The sequence below is a fragment of the Nicotiana attenuata genome, unplaced genomic scaffold, assembly GCF_001879085.1.
Source record: "Nicotiana attenuata strain UT unplaced genomic scaffold, NIATTr2, whole genome shotgun sequence".
NCBI classification, from domain to species: domain Eukaryota; kingdom Viridiplantae; phylum Streptophyta; class Magnoliopsida; order Solanales; family Solanaceae; genus Nicotiana; species Nicotiana attenuata.
Genome location: NW_017673080.1, coordinates 41296 through 62769, shown reverse-complemented (window position 1 = coordinate 62769; position 21474 = coordinate 41296). Strand labels below are relative to the sequence as shown.

Here is a 21474-nt window from a genome sequence, read left to right as displayed (position 1 = left end):
GGAGGATGGCCGAGCTGGAGCAGATCGACGAGCAGCTGATGACCGCTCTGACTCGGAACATTGAGCTGGAGACTCTTCTCCAGTCTAAGGAAGAAGAGTTGGAGGTTGGCCGTGGGGTAGCGGCGGAAGCTGCTGATTTGCGGATCAAGGTTGCCGCTTTGACCACCGAACTCGATGCCAAGGCGGCTGAGATTGAAGTCCTTAAGCGGAATGCTGCACCAAGGCCTGATGAGGATGCGCATCGTGAGGCGCATGATATGTGGGTGTACGCCGAGGCCAGATTGGTCGTATTCAAGGAGTTCTTAGCTGTAGGTCGAGCTACTGAGGCGGAGGTTTAGGAGCAACGGCGCATAGCCCGTGTCGCCCGTGAAACTTCTGGTATAGTTCTGATTCCCCAGACCGGGCGGGCTATAACTCCGAAGACGTCAACCGTCTAGAATCCGGCTCTTGGATCTCTGCGGCCTATCAGGCCGAGGACGGAGGTGGACGAGATGGCGGTCCGACGGGGGGCGGTGAACAGAATGGCAAAGCCCCTTAGGACTTGTATTCATTTTGTTTTGCTGTATTTGGAGACATAAATGGGTCCTTTTGTACATGTATTTTTGGATGATAATGGAAGTTATACGTTTTCTATTATTCTTTTCTTTTTGTACCTTTTATTTTCGGCCTTAATATTGTTGATGGCCTTAGTCGTATGCGTAACCTCGATTGTCGTCGAGTTACTTGTCGTCATAGTCGAGCTAGGTCGATTTATCGGCGTCGATGGCCTTAGCCATAATATCGTTGATGGCCTTAGCCATGTACGTAACTTCGACTGTTGTCGAGTTACTTGCCGTTGTAGTCGAGCTGGGTCGACTTATCGACGTCGATGGCCTTAGCCATAATATCATTGATGGCCTTAGCCATGTACGTAACTTCGACTGTTGTCGAGTTACTTGCCGTTGTAGTCGAGCTGGGTCGACTTATCGGCGTCGATGGCCTTAGCCATAATATCGTTGATGGCCTTAGCCATGTATGTAACTTCGACTATTGTCGAGTTACTTGCCGTTGTAGTCGAGCTGGGTCGACTTATCGGCATCGATGGCCTTAGCCATAATGTTGTTGGAGATGGCCGTAGCCTTTTACACGTTGAGATGGCCGTAGCCGTTTATACATTGGAGATGGCCGTAGCCGTTCATACATTGGAGATGGCCGTAGCCTTTCATACATTGGAGATGGCCGTAGCCTTTCATACATTGGAGATGGTCGTGGCCGTTCATAAATTGGAGATGGTCGTAGCCTTTCATACATTGGAGATGGTCGTGGCCGTTCATACATTGGAGATGGTCGTAGCCTTTCATACATTGGAGATCACGCTAGTCCAGTCCCTTTGTCATGCCAGTCGGGAGGACGTATGGAGTGGCTGGTATGATAAACTTGTTTCTCAAGTATCTCCAGGTGTCCCCTCTGTCGCCTCGTTAAAAACCTCCCCGAGAAAACCCAATTGGGACAAAACCCGGGTAAGGGAAAAAGAGTGCGACTCGGGAGACGCCTTTCAGAAATGGAAATACTTGAGGTGGGCGACATTCCAGTTGTTTTGGAGCGTTTTTCCTTCCATCGTTTCTAATTGAAATGCTCCTTTACTTGCTGCCGCTGTGATTTTGTAGGGTCCGTCCCAGTTGGTGCCCAGTTTTCCTTCGCTTGGGTCTTTTGATGCCAACGTTTTGGCTTTGAGGACGTAGTCCCCCACTTTAAGTGGTCTTATTTTGGCTCTCTTGTTGTAGTATCTTTCGACTTGTTGTTTGTGAGCCACCATTCTTATGTGGGCCATTTCTCTTCTTTCCTCGGCCTCATCGAGGTCTTGAAGTCTGTTTATGTCGTTCTCTGCTCCGTTGGCATGTGAATACCTTAAGCTTGGTTCGCCGACTTCGACTGGTATGACCGCGTCGGTTCCATAGACCAGTGAGTACGGTGTTTCTCCTGTGGAGGATTTGGGCGTGGTTCGGTGTGCCCATAACACTTCCGATAGTAGATCGGGCCATAGCCCTTTGGCTTCCTCGAGTTTCTTCTTCAGTATGTTCAGTATTGTTTTATAGGAAGACTCTGCTTGGCCGTTGGCGGTAGGGTGATATGGCGTGGAGAGTATCCGCTTGATACGCCATTTGTCGAAGAATTCTGTTGTCTTTTGGCCGATGAATTGTCGTCCGTTGTCGCAGCTGATTTCCTTGGGGATGCCGAAACGGCAGATGATATTCTTCCATATGAAGGCGATGACTTCTTGTTCGCGTATTTGGGCGTACGCTCCTGCTTCCACCCACTTGGAAAAATAGTCAGTTAAAACTAATAGAAATCGTACCTTTCCTCGTCCCGCTGGTAGGGGACCGACTATGTCCATCCCCCGTTTGATGAAGGGCCATGGGGAAGTGACCGAGTGAAGTGGTTTTCCTCGTTGGTGTATCATGGGGGCATACTTTTGGCATTGTTCGCATCGACGAACATATTCCGCTGCGTCTTTCTTCATAGTGGGCCAATAATAGCCGGCTCGTATTATGCAGCGCACGAGGGCGCGGTTACCTGTATGGGCGCCGCAATGACCTTCGTGTACCTCTTCGAGCACAGGTCGCGTTTGTTGCGGCCCTAGACACTTGGCTAGGGGTCCGCTAAACGTCCTTTTGTAGAGCTCTTGGTTTATCAGGCAATACAGGGCGGCCTGTACGCAGAGCTTCTTGGCTTCTTTTTTGTTGAGTGGGATTGTTCTATCCTGCAGATAGGATACAAACTGGTTGCGCCAGTCCAAAGTCAAATTTAAAGAGAGTACCTCAGTGTGATCAATGGCTGAATGGAGGAGGGTGACCATGCTTTCTTTGTTGAAGTTTTTAGTGGCTGCGGCCAGTTTCGCTAGGCCGTCTGCTTCAACGTTCCGTGCTCTCGGAACTTGTTCGAAGCGGCACTCGTCGAACTCGGTTATTAACCTGTGAATTTCTGACCGGTATTTTTGTAACCTCTACTTCTTGATTTGGTAAGTCCCGGTGACCTGGTTCACCACGAGTTGAGAGTCACAATGGAGAACGAGTCGTCGAGCTCCATACTTGATGGCTAGTTTCAAACCTGCAATAACAGCCTCGTACTCGGCTTCGTTGTTAGTCATCTCGGGGCATCGTATGGACTGGCGAATTGTTTTGCTCGTGGGGACCTCGAGAACGAGTCCCAGTCCAGATCCCGAGGCGTTAGCGGCGCCATCAGTGTAAAGAGTCCATTGGTCGGTGTTGGAGGGGGCACGGCGTGCCTCCAGTTCCGCCTCTGGTAGTATCTCTGCTGAAATCGGCTATGAAGTCGGCAAGTACTTGCGACTTGATGGCGTTTCTTGGATGATATGAGATATCGTGCTCACTGAGCTCTATGGCCCATCTGGCGAGTCTGCCTGATAACTCAGGCTTGTGTAGGATACTTCTCAAGGGGAAGGTTGTCACTACTTTTATGGGGTGGCGTTGGAAATAGGGTCGGAGCTTCCGTGAAGCTACGAGCAATGCCAAAGCTAATTTTTCAAGGTGTGGATACCGTGTTTCGGCGTCCACTAAGGTTTTGCTAATATAGTAAATAGGAGATTGCGTACCTTCGTTTTCACGAACTAGGACTGCGCTGACGGCGACCTCGGATACGGCCAAGTATACCGGCAGGGGCTCGCCTGGATTTGCTTTGGCCAGCAGTGGCGGCGAAGATAGGTACGCTTTCAATTTTCTTAAGGCCTCGATGCATTCCCCATTCCACTGTAACCCATTGTCCTTCCTCAGCACATTGAAAAACTTATGGCATCTGTCGGAGGATCGTGAGATGAACCTAGACAAGGCGGCTATTCGCCCCGTCAGCTTTTGCATCTGCTTTTGCTGTTCAGTATCTCGGGAATTGCGTCTATCGCCTTGATCTGATCTGGATTGACTTCGATACCTCGTTGTGATACAAGAAACCCTAAGAATTTTCCTGAGGCCACGCCGAAGGCGCATTTCTCGGGGTTCAGTTTCATCCCGTACCTTCTCAATATCTCGAAGGCTTCTTTCAGATGGTCGATGTGGTCCTCTTTTCTCGTCGACTTTACCAACATGTCGTCGATATAGACTTCCATAGTCTTACCGAGCCGCTCTTTGAACATATTGGTGACCAGTCTCTGGTACGTAGCCCCTGCATTTTTGAGCCCGAAGGGCATTACCTTGTAGCAATAAGTCCCTTGGTGGGTGATGAAAGTTGTCTTCTCTTGATCCTCCTCGGCCATCATGATTTGATTGTAGCCGGAGTAGGCATCTAGGAAGCTTAGTAGTTCGTGTCCTGCAGTGGCGTCGATCAGTTGGTCGATATGGGATAATGGGAATGAATCCTTTGGGCATGCTTTGTTCAGACCAGTGAAATCCACACATATTCTCCACTTCCCATTTTTCTTTTTGACCATGACGACATTGGCGACCCACTGGGGGTATTTTGATTCTCTGATGGAGTCGTTGGCGAGTAACTTGTCTACTTCCGCATTGACCGCTTCGTTGATAGCGACGTTGAATTTTCTCCTCATCTGTCGCACGGGCGAATGTAGTGGATCGACATTCAGATTGTGGGTAGCGATGTCTCGCGGGATTCCCGACATATCTGAATGGGAAAAGGCGAACAAATCTGCATGGTTAGTTAAGAAGTCAGATACTTACTTGGGTTGGCGAGACCGTGCCCGATATAGGCTTTCTTCGTAAGATTGGTTTCGTCCAATTGAACTGGGTCGAGATCTTCGACTGTCACTTTACAGGCCTCCACATCGTCGGGGTCTTTGATGGCGTCCGTTGTCGGGTTGACCTTAGTCCCCGAAACGGCTAATTGTTATGCCTCCGCGCTCGCCCCCTTTAGCTGTTGGGTGTGGGCGCAGTCTTGGGCTATTTTTTAGCACTCTCTTGCGGTGCGTGGCTCGCCTCGAATACTGAATATTCCCCATGGGGTAGGGAATTTGATCACTTGGTAAAGGCTTGAAGGGACAGCTCGCATGGCGTGTATCCACGAGCGTCCTATGATGACGTTGTACGCCGTTTCATGGTTCATCACGTGGAAAGTTGTTTCCAGCGTGACTCCTCCTGCTAAGACGGGCAGTGCTATTTCTCCGGACGTCTGTTCCACTGCATTGTTAAAACCGGTTAGTGTTATGCAGTGCGGTATTACCCTATCCTCGAGTCCCATTTGTACGAGGACCCTTGGGTGGATAATACAGGCGCCACTTCCGTCATCGATCGTGATTCTTTTAACATCTGTATCAGCGATACGTAACGTGATAACTAAAGCATCGTAATGAGGGGAAGACAAACCGTCGGCATCAGACTTATCGAAGGTGATACTATCTTTGAAGTCGTCATACCGTTCATGGGCGATGGTCCGCTTTAGTTTGTGCGTGGTGGTGAACTTGACGTGATTGATCGCCAAGTCGTCGCCGCCTCCAACGATCATGTTTATCGTGCGTGCTGGGGAGGGCGACTTCGGCGGCCCATGGGGTTGTTCCCGTCCGCATGCAAAGTTGATTTTCCCTTTGTCACTGAGTAATTCCCTCAGGTATCCCTGGTTCATCATCCTGACCACCTCTTGCCGTAGGCCTATGCAGTCTTCGGTCTTGTGCCCCCGTTCCTGATGGAACTCACATAGGACGTTTGATTTTCTTGTGGCGGGGTCTGATTTCATCTTTTGCGGCCACTGCACTTTAGAGCCCAACTTCTCCAGTGCGTACACTATTTCTGAAGAAGACACACAAAAGTTATGGGCGGATAATAAAGGAGGCGTACCTCTTTTGTTTCGGAGTGGAGCGACATGTCGCTGTAGCGCGTCTGTATGCCTTGGTGGTGGATGGGAGGATCTGGTGTATGGCTGATGTCGATCTCTGTTGGAGCGAGGGAGTTGTTCTCGTCGTCCTTCGTTCCGTCGATCTCTCCTCGTTTCTGGATGTATCGCTGTTAGCCGTTGGGTCGGCCCGTTAAGATCATCCTCGTCCGCTCGTACCTCAGCGCAATAGGCGTTGTGGATTTCCTCCCATGTGGTAGGGGGATATTTCATGAGGCGGCTCAGCAACTTCTTGGTTGCCCTTGAACCATCCCTGCTTAGCCCGTTCTGGAAAGCGGCGACTGCCATACCTTCCGATACGTTTGGTAGACTCATCCTTACTCTGTTAAACCTTGCTAGGAAGTCCCTGAGTCCCTCTCCTGTAGTTTGCCTGATGGCGAAGATGTCGTTGACCCTGGCCTCCGCTTTCTTCGCGCCTGCATGGGCTGTGACGAACTTATCCGCCATTTCCTCGAACATTGATATTGCCTTAGCTGGTAGCTGAGAGTACCATGTTAAAGCCCCTCCTGTCAACGTCTCGCCAAACTTCTTCAGCAGTACCGACGGTACCTGTTCCTTTGATAGGTCGTTGCCCTTCACAGCGGTGACGTAGTGGATCAGATGATCCTCGGGATCAGTGGTTCCGTCATATACCCTCAAGTAGGGTGGCATCTTGAAGGTTTTTGGGGTGGAGTGAGGGGCAGCTTCTTCAGTGTATGGTTGTTCAACGAACCTTCCCACGTCGCGTTTTGGTAGCAACTTGGGGGCACCAGGGATCTTGTCGACCCTCTCCTGATGTTCCTTTATCTGATCGCGGAGCGCCTTGTTTTCATTTTCCATTTCTTCCATCTTCTTTAGGATGGCTGTTAGCGTGCCATCGTTGGTTTGTGTCTCGACGGGTTCGTTATTTGCTAGTGCAACTTCCGGTTCGCCCGCGGCAGCAGTTGTATCTACCGTTGGTGTACACCTGATGTTACTTTGTGGTGACCTCTCAACCAAGCTACTCAGAGTGCTTGTTAGCCATCTTTCCAGTAGCTTCTTGACCGTTGAGGGTGCTTCCGTTGCCGCAAATGTGGAAGCTCCCTTTTCGTGCAAGATCGTCAGATCTTCGGATGGGGAAGGTGAGATCTCCGCACCCGATGTGATACTAGGGGTTGCATTCAGGATGCCATCGTCACTGGCCTCGTTGAGAGGGCCAAGGAGATTGGTAGTGACACCCAATATAGCTTTTGATCTTGGGTTATTCTCAGCCATCTTTTGTGTTTGGTGTGGTTTAGAGAATGGTAGTTGGTTGTTCTCTAGGTGGATACTATGATTTTGATTCTCGAAATTCCCATAGACGGCGCCAAATTGTTTGGCTCAAAAGTTAGCAATATACTTTGTAAGCTAGAAAACAATCAAAAGTAAGAAAAGGGTAAATCGTTATCAAATATAATAAACCTAGAGATGCAAAGATGATATTATTGTCGTAGATCTGGTATTGCAAAGTGATAATATGAACTTATCAAGATATGTTCGTTTGAGGTAGAGATAGAGAGAGAAAGACAGAAAATGAGAGAGTTGTATTAGATCAGAATCCCCTTTTTACAATGTCAAGGTCTCCTTTATATAATAAGAGACCTTCCTCGAAAGAATCAAAAAGTTACAAGACAGGTAACGTCTCCCTAGTGAAGACACTGAGTCCTAAACGATGTCGCTTTTGTCCCGGCGTCCGAGTCGTACCCGCTACGTTAGTCGGCGTACACTCACTGGGCGTACCCTCTGGCGTAGGGATGCTGACGATCAAATTTGACCCCATACACAGCTTATATCATATGAGTAATAGAAGACGATATTAAATTATTAACTCAGAAATTTGTCTGTACATATAAAATATTATAACAACAACATACCCAATATTATCCTATATTGTAGGGTATGGGGAGGGCAGTGTATACGCAGACCTTACCCCTCCTTTGTGAAGATAGAGAGGTTGTTTCCAGTAGACATCAACTCAGAAAACATAAGCACCACATTAATTAATTAAGGGATAGACAATACCAAATTTATATATAAAGAGATAAGTCCTTTTCCTGCTTTTAGGATGCAGTCCTTTTACGGAATCTCAAGAAAGAACAAACAAAACATACATATTATCGTGACAAGAACTACTCTACTAAAGGGTCTCCTACTAAGGTGCCTGCAATTTCTCAAAGTCACAGTTTATTTTACTACAGATTTTAAAATCCCTTTTATGACATAACTTATATCATTATGAATTTTTTGACTCTGACTTGTTCATTAGATTTTTTCACATATTCTTCCAAAGATATAGATTATTCATAAAGATGTCATTGATCATGATAAAAAATAGTTATTTAAGTTTAATGAGTATTTGAGAATGACAGTTTGCAATAGTGCATAACCAATACTGAATTGTTACAGGAATATTTCCCATAAATTATTCTGTCACCTTGGTTATTTGGCCAGGTGGCATTAGTATTATGTAAAAATTATATATATAAATTGAAGTAATTTTATTCTTGTATGTAAAGTAACTAAATAATAGAAATACGGGAACCAAAGTTATTTTGGTCATTAGGTGTTTTACACTCATGAAACTAATCATTGTATAAATTATTTTATGTTGAATCTGGTTTAAAGTAATATCAGATTTTCCTTATAATATTATATTCGTATATGTCAATCAAATGTAATATCAAACTTTTATAAGAATTATTATTTTCCTAATTCCGACAACCGAATAATCCCTACTAAAGTTTAGTTTTAGGCCCAAGTTTCAAGTTTGTTCGATAGACCCCATGACTTTTTTTGTGGGACATAATTTTGATTTTAAAAACAAAAGGCGCTTTTTGGAAACAAAAAACAATAAAATAAAAAGAATTCAAAGTTTGAAAATGTCCTTTAGAAAGCGGCCACATCGCTTTTGCTTCGTTTATAATTCTTTTACCGCTCTCCATCTTCTCTGTTCACTGACTAAAATCATTCCAACTACTCGATTCATCATCTCCATTCAATGAATAACACCTGAAAAATGCCGTTCCTATTTTCACATTAACGCTCTTCTCCAATTCTTCTTCATCATCACTTTTCAGTTTCAGGTACGTAATGGAGCATACTATTTGGAATTTGATTTTTTCCATATTTATAGGTTTCGGTTACTGCACTTACTTTTCTCATATGCGGTATTGCATTTTCCCTTTTATGCGCTACATTTTTTTTCTGGAAATTGGTTAAGCTATTAGATTAGGTTTATTTGTTTTTACTTAAGCTTTGCCCTAAAAGTTTTCAAATGGAGCCTTTACATTGCGTTTTCCCGCTTTTCGTGCTAATTTTCGGTGCGTAGAGCTTATGGAATATTATATAAGGAACTGGAGTACTTGGATTATGTTTTGTATGTATCTACTGTATTCAAGGAACAAGAAGTCACTGATGAGAAATTGTGTTTTATTAAGGAAATTTATTGATTTACATTTAATAACCTACGCTGCTGATAAGAATTTAGAATTCTTCAATGATAAGGTACAAATTGACAATTTTTTGTTCCAATAAGTTCAAACGATAGTTGTTAGTAATTATTTAAAATAGTATAAAATTCCTATCTTATTGAAAGAAGGGTGAATGTGAGGGAGCTGCTGTGAAGGTTTAAAAAGTCTCCTACATTTTTGGATGATGTATAAAAGTCGCATTGTCTCTCGATTTACAAGACGTTTGCAGATTTGCTATAATTTTTCTTCCTGTAATAAAATGTATTCTGGACTGATGTAGTGTTGCTAATGTTTGCTGTTGAGTGTTCAGAAAATTTCAACATTTCTGAAGTTTCTAATAGATGCATTTTCTCTACATGTACAAGGTGTTTGCAGATTTGCTCTGATATTTCAACTGTGACAAAATAATATCTGGATTGAAATCTGTTTGATAAAGAAAAGGTGGTCTTATAGCTCATAAGATGGAAAATTATGAGATTTTGGAGCAGGTGGGGAAAGGTTCCTTTGGCTCTGCACTACTTGTAAGGCATAAACAAGAAAAGAAGAAGTAAGGACACGTGCAACCTTTTCTCACTCCACCTGTTACAATTTGATATTTGTTACAGTATTCTGTTTATGTTCATAGTCATTTCATTATTGCATTATTCAGTTTATTTGGATATCTGATTGTATCTTTCTTTTTTTCTGTTCCTCAAAGATATGTTATGAAAAAAATTCGCTTAGCTCGCCAGACAGAGAGAACACGCAGATCTGCCCACCAGGAGGTCAGCCTTTTTTACCAGCTTTCTTGTGATATGAGAGGACGAACAGGGTGGTTAAGAGTGTAAAGACATCTGCATATCTTGGTATCTAGATAGGAAATTTCTGGTGCACTATAGAATTCACCATAATTGTCTTAAATGGTTAAGAAGTTATGCCATGAACTGCACAGTGTTACCTGACAGGATGAAAGTTATGTATGCGTTAGGGGTTAAACATTTACTGAACTCTTTGATTTGGTAACAGTCATGAAGCAATGAAAAGGCTTTTGCTAATAAAGTGAAGTAAGCCTCATTTCTGTTGAAGACAGTGATACTTGCTTATCTTAAATGCACCTTCAACTCGAGTGGTTCCTTTCTGCCTAATCTATTTCTTTCTTCCTTCTTTTTTGTTGGGAAAGACTGGGGAATATGGAGGTGCAGGTTTGTGTTTGCAATTTCTGATCTGGGTTTATTTTTCAGATGGAACTGATCTCAAGAATACAAAGTCCATTTGTGGTGGAATACAAAGATTCCTGGGTGGAAAAGGTCTGTTCATAGTTTTTCCTTTCATCATTTCACTTCAAACACTTATCAACGTACATGTGATAACTTGTCTGCTCATGCCATTCACTTCCGGACGACACGCATTGTGAACAACATGAAAGATTTTTAAGTGGAAGTCTACAAATAGTAAAAAAAATAAAATGTAAAAGGGTGCCTATCTAGGTTAGACGTTGAACTACGTAAGAACTAAAACTACTGTTCAAGTGAATACTCAGCCCTCATGCGTTGTTGCAGTGGTTGAACATGCAACTGCATATCTGAATGTGATAGATGTTTAGTTATTTAACTACTCATCTCGATGGTTAATCTGGATTTTACTGGAAAGAAGGTAGGTAGTGCTATAACTCTAATTTTAGCAAGTATTGGTAAGTTCTAATAGACCAATATAAGGACTGTGGTTACAAAAACTGTCTAAGATACATCTAAACCTTTGAGTTCTGGTGTGGTCATAATGTTGTATAGCTGTGAAAGAATTATTTGTTCAGCCATGCCATTGACTATGTGAAAATACCCAATTTTCAGGGATGCTACGTGTGCATTATTATTGGGTATTGTGAAGGAGGTGATATGTAAGTCATCTTTCCTTTTCCCATGAACTGTTTTCAGAATTAGGAGCTTAGGCCTGAGGTCCTGAATCTAGTTGCTTATATTTGTCTACCCGACATATTGTCTAATCACTTCTTCAATCCTTATGCAGGGCAGATGCTATTAAGAGAGCTAATGGTGTTCTTTTCCCTGAGGAGGTTGTTATTAAATTTAGAATTTCCTTCTGACTCATACCCTCCCGCCTCCACCAAATAAATTTACTTCCTAATGTTGCGGCCATTTCATTTCCTGAAATCTTAATGTTGACTGATAAACAGAAGCTTTGTAAGTGGCTAGTTCAACTTCTGATGGCACTTGATCACTTGCATACGAACCATATAATTCACCGTGATGTCAAGGTGAGTAGCATATCTCTTTATTCCATAAAGTTATTCTTTCTCAACTTTATAGATTTGTTTGCTGATTTAACATTTTTGCTTCAGTGCTCAAATATTTTTCTGACTAAAGAGCACGATATACGTCTAGGTAATCCCTGTACCTCATAACTTGAAGTTGGGTATGATTGACTTGAGTATTTATTTCAAGAGTTGTTTTCAGGTGATTTTGGTCTTGCTAAAATACTGTCTTCGGATGATCTTGCTTCCTCTGTAAGTAACTTGTCTGTGAATATTCTGTATTTGTGTTTGTTGTATTGCTTAGTCTAGCGATGAGTCATATTGGCTTTCAGGTGGTGGGTACCCCAAGTTATATGTGTCCCGAGCTTCTTGCTGATATACCCTATGGTTGTAAATCAGACATCTGGTCTTTGGGTAAGTCTTTACCTCTCCTTGCTTAACATGATGCACAATATTTTGCTGACTGTTTGCATATCCAGGTTGCTGCATGTATGAAATGACTGCTTACAAGCCGGCATTCAAAGCATTTGTAAGTTATGAAATGCTACTTTCCAGACTATGAACTTTAATTGTATCACGAGCTGTATAATCAATTACCAAATTCTGGGTACAACTGGCAGTTTTAGGGAAAGTATTGGAAACTCAGATGGTCTATTTGTCTTTTAAAATAATCTAGTATCGATGTTAATTTAGTCCATGGGCTGTTTGTGTATGTATACACTTCCGTGCAAGAAGTGAGCGCTGGAGTGTCAATTAAAGGATGCAGTTAGAGAAATTGTAGATTGGTTGAAAATGGGAGTACCTCATGAGTGCAAGTAGTGAAATAATGGAGGAAAGCACTCTGGGTTGGGCTAGAGTTGCATAAGTTAACATCGCCCTTCCAATTAAAGGTGGTGCTAATGTTAGAGGTAACTTTTGCCTCCTGCTGATTTTTTGACGAGGCTATTTGTTTGATGTTAGTCTCTGAGAGGAATGGACCACACACATGTTTGGTATTGCTGAGTTCTCCTTAACGGTGTGCAGCCTTGGTGTTGGAAAATAACAAAGATATGTTGCCAAGCTTTGGACTTGGAAGAGCTTGTAGCCTTGATAATAGCTGTCTTTAGATCATCGTTCGTCAAGGAACTCTTTGTGCTTACAATCTTGGTAGTGCTAATATAATTCCAAAATAATTCTGTTGATTTGGGCATGTCTAAGACCATTTCTTGAGGTATCTTCCTAAAACTGTTTCCATCGGCTGATGGGCAGTGTAGCCCTTCAGTACTCGATCTATAGTGAGACCAACTGTACTTACACTTATGATGTATAACTTTGTTCTACCTTTAACCAGTGGAGGAGTTCTTTCTTATGATTGTGACATTCATTAGCTACTGTTTTCCCTATCTTTTTATTTTTATGAGATTTTTCGGCTTCTCATCATGTAATTAATTGATGTTTACCTTCGATATGTTTATTTTCAGTTGTAATAGACTTCAAATGACCTCCACTGTTTTGAATGCAGGATATGCAAGGTCTAATTAACAAAATTAACAAATGTATAGTTGCTCCACTTCCCACCACGTATTCTGGTGCATTGTGAGTAAATTTCCTTTTGCACATTTGAGGCTACCGATTTTAGTTATTTGTCAAATTGCTAGTCTTTTGTGCTACGATTGGATAAATTTATTTTTGTTGCAGCCGTGGCCTTATTAAGAGTATGCTAAGGAAAAACCCAGAACTCAGGCCAAGTGTAAGTATCCCTCACTTCCTCAAAGTTCACTATTAACTTTCTACGTGCAAATTTTTGCTTCATGTGGCACCAAAGATGTTAACTGTTTGAAACATCAACTCCTTTTCACTTTAATTCTCTCCCAACTGTTGTTCCAGGCTGCAGATTTACTCCGACATCCCCATCTTCAACCCTATGTGTTAAAAATCTTTCTGAATTCTGACAGCCCTAGACAGCACAAGTTCCACGCCCAGCCCTCTAATTCAAACTATGTAAAGAAAAAAAGATATTCTGAGCCTAGAATTGCTCCAGTCTTCAATGAAAGAGAGCAGAGGCGATTGTCCAGTGATAGGGCTTTGAACCCTAGTATTTCTGGAACGGGTTCTCCATGTTTATCCCGGAGAGCAAAAGATCTAATGAGTTCTTTGAAGAAGAACTATTCAGAGCCGTCTGTTGAAAGTACTCCTTATGACGTAAAAAGTTCTGCTATCTCAAAGTTGTCAGCTGCTGTCAAAACTGTGCGATTTAATTCAAATAGAAATTCCACACCTCAGAGGAGACAGAGCACTCCATTAAAGATGTCCAATGCTGGTTCTACCCGTGAACTGGTACGTGTCTGATTGAATAGTATCGAGAAGATTTTCAGTGTAAAAGTCAAAACAAATGAAGAGAAGTCCAGACAGGAATTGTAGATTCTTTTCTTGGTGCTATATTGTTGAGCTTATACTTGTAGTTCTTCAAGGCTTGAGTTTTCATTTACACTTATATACTTACATACAAATGCAGCTTCCAGTGACACATACACCAGTTAGCCGACCGTCCAAGTCAATGCGTAGAACTTCTCTTCCTTTATCAACAAAAGCTGGGAAGTTGGAGTCACCTTACAAACATAATGTTGGTCTTCTTCACCAAGTGAAGTCTCCGGATGTCTCTGTGAATGCTCCAAGAATTGACAAGATGGTTGATCCCTTGGCTTCTTCAGAAGACCCTCTTTTGCCCATCCAGAGAGCTTCACCGAGATCTGTTCAGTTATCTTCCCCTTCACCATGCTATAGTGACTGGTCGTTCACAAAAGACAAATGTACAGTAAAGGTTGTTGACAGAAGCTTTCCCAAGCCACCTTTAATTGACCCTATTCATGGAATTGCGCAGATTGGAAGTGAATGTTCAGAACATAATGCAACAACTGGTGCTTCAAGCCGGTCATCTTCAGAATCTCGTCCCCGGAGGTTTGACACCTCTTCTTACCAGCAACGTTCTGAAGCCTTAGAAGGATTACTTGAGTTCAGTGCTCAACTATTGCAGCAAGAGCGTTTAGAAGAGCTTACTGTGTTACTGAAGCCATTTGGGCCAGAAAAGGTTTCTCCAAGGGAAACTGCTATCTGGCTGACTAAGAGTTTCAAGGAGAAGGGAGTGTAATTGTAACCTTCTACATTTTCCTGCTTAACTGAACTAATGATGCATGGATTTTCAAAAGAGAAAAAAAAAAAATCAGAATGCACACGGGGAAACTGTACAACATGAATAACCTGTTCATGAGAAGCATAAAGGAAAATTACTTTTCAATTGGTTGTCTGGGTCTTCGTTGTAATGCGATGCTAAATGAATAAGACCATTAGAATCGGGGATGAGTAATAATGAACTACAGTCGAGGCTACATATCAGTCAGGAGATAAAAGTTTGATTTAACGAGTTTTTTAACGTACTTCGTTTCTTACCCATAACCCTTACAAACGTTAATTTTTAATGGATATCTGATCTAAGTTTGAAAACTTTTAGGAAATAGTGGACCATCACAAGTATGATGTCACAAAAAATTCAAGTCATAATTTTTGTTATTTCTTTTAGCTTATTAGTAAAAGTCGATTTTAATAACCTTTAATTAATGAATTTAGCTTACTGCTTATCTTCTTCATATACAACTTGTTGCTCGAAACAACTACTACTACTACTACTCTTTTGGTCAGTTAGTGGAGTATTTAACTTAATAAAAATATTTAACCTTTGGCAAAAGTCCGTCCGCTATTGTAAGTTTGTACCAAACGGTCATCACTCTAGGTCGACTATATATATGTTAAGACTTCGAAATTGCAAGACCGCGATAGCAAACCCACAATAAAAGAGATGGAGGGAGAGGTAGTGGAACTGTACGAGCTTCACTACTCTGATTTGAAGAAACTGTCATCAGAGAGAGCTTTATCAGCAGCAGAATCTTGTGAAGAAATTCAGCGGCTTGAATCAATCACCACAAGTGTTATGGAAAACCTAGGACCAGAGGGACCTGGACTTCTGGCCATCACCGGCGTTCCAGAAGCTTCCAATCTTCGTCGAACTCTTCTTCCTTTGGCTCGAAAACTCTCTCTTCTCAATAACGAAGATCGCAAACGCCTTCTTAAGGTCCACCTCTCTCCCAGCTTTTATTTTCTTTTTCTCTTTAACTTCCTTCTTCATGTCTAATATTCAACATGCTTATTAGCTAATAACATAATGCAATGAAAATTAAAAGAAAATATAGTAACTAATTGAGATTAAAAGTTTAGTTATTACACTTCTGCTAGTTTTAGGTGTTTGCGATGAGTCTTTTGGTTTGATTAAAAAAGTCTAATTAGTGAACCCTTAATTCATGGTAGATGACAAATTATTTATGTAAATGAAATGTGCCCAAATAAAACGAGTTGGTTGTAAGATTTAGAGAAGTTCTATAAAGAGAATCCTGAGTTTGCTTTAAAGAAGGACTTTTTAACTATGCTTGAACTACCTGGGGTGGTTATGTATATTTATTGATAACTAGTTTGAGATCGAGGCATCAGTATCTGGTGTTCAATGCTTTAGCCCACTTTAATCTGGGCGTATTCATCAATGTATCCTGAATAGTTTTGCTAGTTTTACTGATTGAGTGAGGAAATCATAATAGTTTAAAATATTATTATTTTTTGAAATCTGACTGTGCATTGTAAAGTTTATGCAACTTGCAAAGCTCTAAGATTTTCTCTTGAAAAGAACATGGATGGTAGCTAAGTTGCTCGGACTCGGGTGCGAGTATCCTATACGGGGATGGATCCGCGTATCGGATTTAGCAAAATCTAAATTTTAAGATTCGGGGGTGCGGATACGGATATGGATATGGGTGCGGGTGCGGGGATTCGGCTAGTAAAAAATAGAGCTATAAAATATTGTAAATTTTGAGAGATATTCTGTGAAAAACTTACATGAATATTGTGGAATTCAATCTTTCATTCTCCAAGATCGACATTATTCTTTCATTCTCCTAAATCTATTTTATTTTTTATTTTGAGAAATTAAAGTCTCAATTTTTCTCCCAAATTTGTCGATGGACTCCGGTGAAAGTGTCCGAAGTTAGTTGACCGAATCCGGGACGTATCCCGCTCCCGTCCCCGTCTCGTACCGGGACGGGGACGGCACCAAAATCGAAGAGTCCGTGCAACTTAGGATGGTTGAGCCTGGTTGCATAATTTGCCCTGTTGCTTATCAAAAGAAGATTGCTCTATTACTTATACTCTTATTGTTATTATTGAGCAACAGGAACACAGTCTGGGAAGTGATGTTTCATTGAAGAACCCGAATAGAAATGTCTCGTCTTTTTCCATGCAATTGAAATATGAGCAATGCTTTGAAAGAAGTGATGGTCGGGTTGATGATCTAGATGTTGAAAATCGGGATGATGAAGTTGTTAATCATTATGAGTTTAAGAAACTAGGATGCACCTTTAAGGAGCTAGGATACTGCATGATGGACCTAGGGCTTCGTCTTGCACAAATATGTGATAAGGACATTGGGGGCCAAGAGCTACAACAGAGCTTACTAGAGTCCGGCACAGCTAAAGGGCGTCTAATCCATTACCATTCCGCTGTTGACAATGATATTATTAGAGAAGCTGCAAAAAGAAACGGATATGTTAAATCAAGAAATGGAAAAGTCAATAAGAATGAGCAAGCAAGTACGAAACAACAAGGGACTGACTTATCGAAAGACCAGTCAAATGACTATGGTCTATGGCAGCAGTGGCATTATGATTATGGTATTTTCACTCTCTTAACAGTTCCCATGTTTCTGTTGTCCTCTCACCAAGAAACGCCAGCTGCTGTAAATACTGGTTCACCTGTTTCTTCTGAGCATGAGTTCCCTTCGCCCTGTGGTCACACATATCTTCAAATATTTGATCCCAAAAAGAATCAGGTCTTCATGGTAAAGGCACCTTTGGAGAGTCTCATTCTGCAGGTTGGAGAAGCAGCTGATATATTATCTAAGGGGAAGCTACGAGCAACACTTCATTGTGTTTGTAGACCACCAAAGATTGAAAACTTGAGCAGGGAAACATTTGTTGTCTTCTTGCAGCCAGCATGGAGCAAACAATTCTCTCTTTTGGATTACCCTCTTGAGAATTTAAATTTTAATGGTCAGCAGTGGGGAATACGTATTGAGGGAATTGAACAGCCTAGGCAGGCACCAGAGGAAAGAAGTCACGAAATTCAAAAGATTGTTCCGCCACTTTTGTCGAGGCTGAAAGATGGGATGACATTTGCAGATTTTTCCCGTGAAACAACGAAACAATACTATGGTGGTAAAGGTTTACAGCCCAACAGATAGGTACTGTAATACTTCTTTTGCTGACTCTTTTTCTATCTAAATTCTTGCATACAGACAAATAATTTCAGTATTTAATAGCGTGTTTCTAATTTTTATCTTGGATTCAGGCTTTCTGTGGGTATCTTTATATGCCCAGAGGTGCCATCTGGCTGGACAATGTTAAACTGACATTTACACCGTAGGGCAGTTTAATGATGTGTTCACAAAGTAGGAAAGTTTTATGATCTGAGACATAAAAATGTCTTGGAATCATGCTTACTCTTGTGGTCTAACCGTATATGAGGTGAAAATCCATAATTTCAAGTCCCTGTCTCAGAGACAACGCTAGGTATAGAAGTGACGTGCACTTTTGCTGTTAGGAATTCATTTTCCATTGAGGTACATCAGAGGAACTAAAATGAGGCATATCCTGTTAAATGTGATTTTGGGTAAAGTTAAATTAAACATTTTCTTAGAGTATGAATTTACTAGGTATTTGAAATGGTTGTAATGACTCACTTTCTATGGAAACAAATAACTGTCTTTGGAACTTTTGCAGCAACCCAGTTGTGTGTCAAGGGGCAATGGCTCAATGCATTTGAAGTTTTTGGTTTCCTACAGTTATCTATAGTTAATTAACTGAGTTCCCGCCGGTCAAATATTATAGGTATTTATCGGATATTTTAATGAATATACAGAATTTAGGCAAAAGCTACTGCGTTCAGTGAACCTATACCCTCTAAGCTAGATCCACTCCTCCTCAATGTGCCCCAGGCAGAAAGAACTAATCGCTGCAACTGTGCACCTTGCTTAAGAATGACTGCTGAAAGAACATAATCTTGCAAAGCAACAAAGGGTGTGCCTATAAGTCAATGAAGTGGGAGGAGAGCCATGAGGTGTCTAACTCAAATCCCAGCGGAGAGAGAAAAGTCTAGGTGATTTCTTTCCATCTTCCTAAGACCTGGACTTTGGATTACCTTTGCTGTCCTTAGCGCTAAACTTTTGATTCCTGAGAACTACCTTAATCATATGCCCTAGTCATAGATTTACTTTTGCTGTTACTTGCAGATGGCCAGAAGGTAAAATGAATGGGATTTACGAGCTGGGCTTCATCCGGATACACTACAGGTAGGGGTGTATATAGGTCCGGTTGGTTTGGATTTTTTAATTACCAAACCAAACCAATGGTGTCGGATTTTTAAATCTGTAAACCAAATCAAAGCAATAAAGTTGGATTTTCCAATCTCGATTTTTCTCGGGTTTTTTCGGGTTTTCGGATTTTTTTCCAGTAAAGTCTTCATAGCACAAAATATGTAACTTGTGCTCCAAATATTTCCTTAGTCCTAGTAGGATACAACTATATAATGTATTTTTCAAAAAAATAATAGAATAATATGAGATGAGTCATAGATAATAACGATAATAAAATCGCATATAACAAATATTTCTAATTAATAAGCCACAATAAAAATGAACACAATCTAAAAGTACTATATAAGTCATGCTAAAATAAGTACATCTAATAAGTACTATTAATTACATAACTAAGCACTAAAGCAAAAGATAAACTAAGTTATGCATTTTCAATTCATTATAAACCAATGCAAAACTAAAAATAGATATCCAACACTATTGTCATTTTTAGTGTTGTATTAAATTTAATTTGTTGGCATTAGTATTGATTTGAACTTATTTGAGTTGCTACATTTATGAGCTAAAAAACTTATTGGACCAATCGAGAATGTTAAGTCCAACCTTGAAATAATACATTAAAAGATAAAACTATGAAAAAGTTTAAGAAACATTTATAAATGAATTACATTAAATATTTATATGTATAAAATATTTTAAAATTTGTACAAATGTAATGTCGGGTTGGTTTGGTTTCAGTTTAACTTTGCTTTAGTTAAAATCAATTATGGTCGGATTTTTTTTTTTCCAATACCAAACCAAGTATCACATTAGTTTTCTTTTTCCGGTTTGACTCGGATTATTTGTTTGGTGTGGTTTATCGATTTTCTTTGTACACCCCTAGCTACAGGTACATGTGATTAGCCCAAAGATAAAAGTAGCTTTGTCTCTCATGACTTTGGACTTGCACCAGGACTGGCTCATTGGCCTGTTCTCTTCATCATGTCTAAATAATGACATGTTCGATTAGAAAAAGGTCAAATAAGCAAAAACATTTCATCTATACCATATACAAAAGTAGTATTGGAATATTCAGAAGTCCAATGAGTAAAATTCTTAAAAGTGCGCTAACATGGAAGCCTACTGCACCTTGTTTTGCATTAGGTGCAGATATTCAGTTGATGAGAGGAGTTAAGCAACATAGAATCATTCTGTTACAGTACCTGTAGTTATTTACATTACATGCATACAGCTTTACACATATTTTATGTGTAAAGCAACTTATTAGAATGACCCAAATTGAGGTTTCTGTTACAGTCCAGTCGGAGCAGTCTAATTATTTGCATGTTTCGTGTATTTTTTTTATTTAGATTACATGCATACAGCTTTACACATATTTTATGTATGAGTTTTACACATGTTTTAATTTGCCCTGGGGTTGTGTCTAGATTAGCAGAGAATTTCTATCCAGGAGTGCTGTCAATCAATCCACTAAATGGAATAGCAATCTTTTTTATGTTTCTGGGAAAAAGATAGTTTACAATCATTGCCTATTGACTGCTTTTGTGGGCACAATAGGCACATGCTGCCCATTTCTATAACATAAGGACTAAGATGAGCTAATGATTCCACTAGTTGATTGATGGATTTTCCTTGTAGTTTGTACCTATTGGAGAGCATATTACTACTATTTCTAACGTCCTAATCTATAGGCTGGTCTTTTTGACTTCTAGATGTTCTTTGAATTCAGATTGGAGCGGCTTTGTCTCTCTCATAATTGAGTCACATATTAGGAACATTTATGGGTTTTCAGTAGACGACGTAGGAACTTGAAGTTGGTTGAAGGTACATGTTTTATTCTCTTTTTTTGAATTACTCCACCTGATTTATTGTTCAGATAATTACTGGAAAGTTTCATTATCCGATAGAAATCATGACTATCGCACCGTAACCTTTAACTTTTTTAAAAAAAGAAGTGAACTATGAATAGTTTTGTTAATGAATGAGTTGTATTAAATTTTGCTGAAATGATCTAGTGAGATGGACTTAATTAGTTATAATCCAACACGTTCGGTACTTGACTTAATTTGTTTCAAATTCTTGTTGATCGAGTCTAACCTACAGTAGATGCGTTCAGAATCACGACGAAGAAAATTTAATGTTTTACGAAATACTTGAAGCAATTAGAAGAATGTATAAAGAGTGTCTCCTTGCCTCAAGTTTAAAGTCAAAAAGTGAATGTTACTGAAAACACTTATTCGCCTTGTCCAATTTACGTATCATACTTTGCTTTTTAGTCTGTACCAAAAAAAGAATGTCAGGCTTCCTTATTTATAAACAATTTAACTTTAAACCTCATACTTTACCTTTAATGAGATGACTTATAACCATACAAATTTCTACGACGTGTTTTAGATCACAAGTTTTCAAAGTTAATTTTCTTTATACTCTATGTCGAGTCAAACACCACCACATAAATTGGGACGGAGGGAGTAGTTGACTAG

General features: G+C 40.7%; 2 protein-coding genes across 5 annotated transcripts; both read left to right on the top strand.

Moving 5' to 3' along the window:
• Positions 1-8724: 8724 nt before the first annotated feature.
• On the top strand, positions 8725-14911 carry LOC109215388 (serine/threonine-protein kinase Nek2-like). Of its 2 annotated transcripts, none has more exons than XM_019379449.1 (15): positions 8725-8912; positions 9675-9846; positions 9997-10063; positions 10520-10585; positions 11126-11172; positions 11301-11346; positions 11467-11547; positions 11632-11674; positions 11747-11796; positions 11877-11958; positions 12024-12073; positions 13046-13119; positions 13222-13273; positions 13411-13860; positions 14039-14911. In XM_019379449.1, exons 2-15 carry the CDS (start codon positions 9761-9763, stop codon positions 14669-14671), a joined length of 1827 nt encoding a protein of 608 aa, XP_019234994.1. In that variant the 5' UTR covers positions 8725-8912; positions 9675-9760; the 3' UTR covers positions 14672-14911. The 2 variants fall into 2 exon arrangements, with proteins under 2 accessions (XP_019234994.1, XP_019234993.1); XM_019379448.1 differs by having other exon boundaries at positions 9665-9846.
• Positions 14912-15147: 236 nt separating this feature from the next.
• On the top strand, positions 15148-20991 carry LOC109215390. 3 transcript variants are annotated; one of them, XM_019379452.1, is made up of 4 exons: positions 15148-15649; positions 16796-17860; positions 18908-18967; positions 20721-20991. In XM_019379452.1, the coding sequence occupies exons 1-2, from the start codon at positions 15377-15379 to the stop codon at positions 17858-17860; spliced, it is 1338 nt and encodes a 445-aa protein (XP_019234997.1). In that variant the 5' UTR covers positions 15148-15376; the 3' UTR covers positions 18908-18967; positions 20721-20991. The 3 variants fall into 3 exon arrangements, with proteins under 3 accessions (XP_019234997.1, XP_019234998.1, XP_019234999.1); XM_019379453.1 differs by lacking the exon at positions 18908-18967; XM_019379454.1 differs by lacking the exons at positions 18908-18967; positions 20721-20991 and adding an exon at positions 17968-18888.
• Positions 20992-21474: the final 483 nt, after the last annotated feature.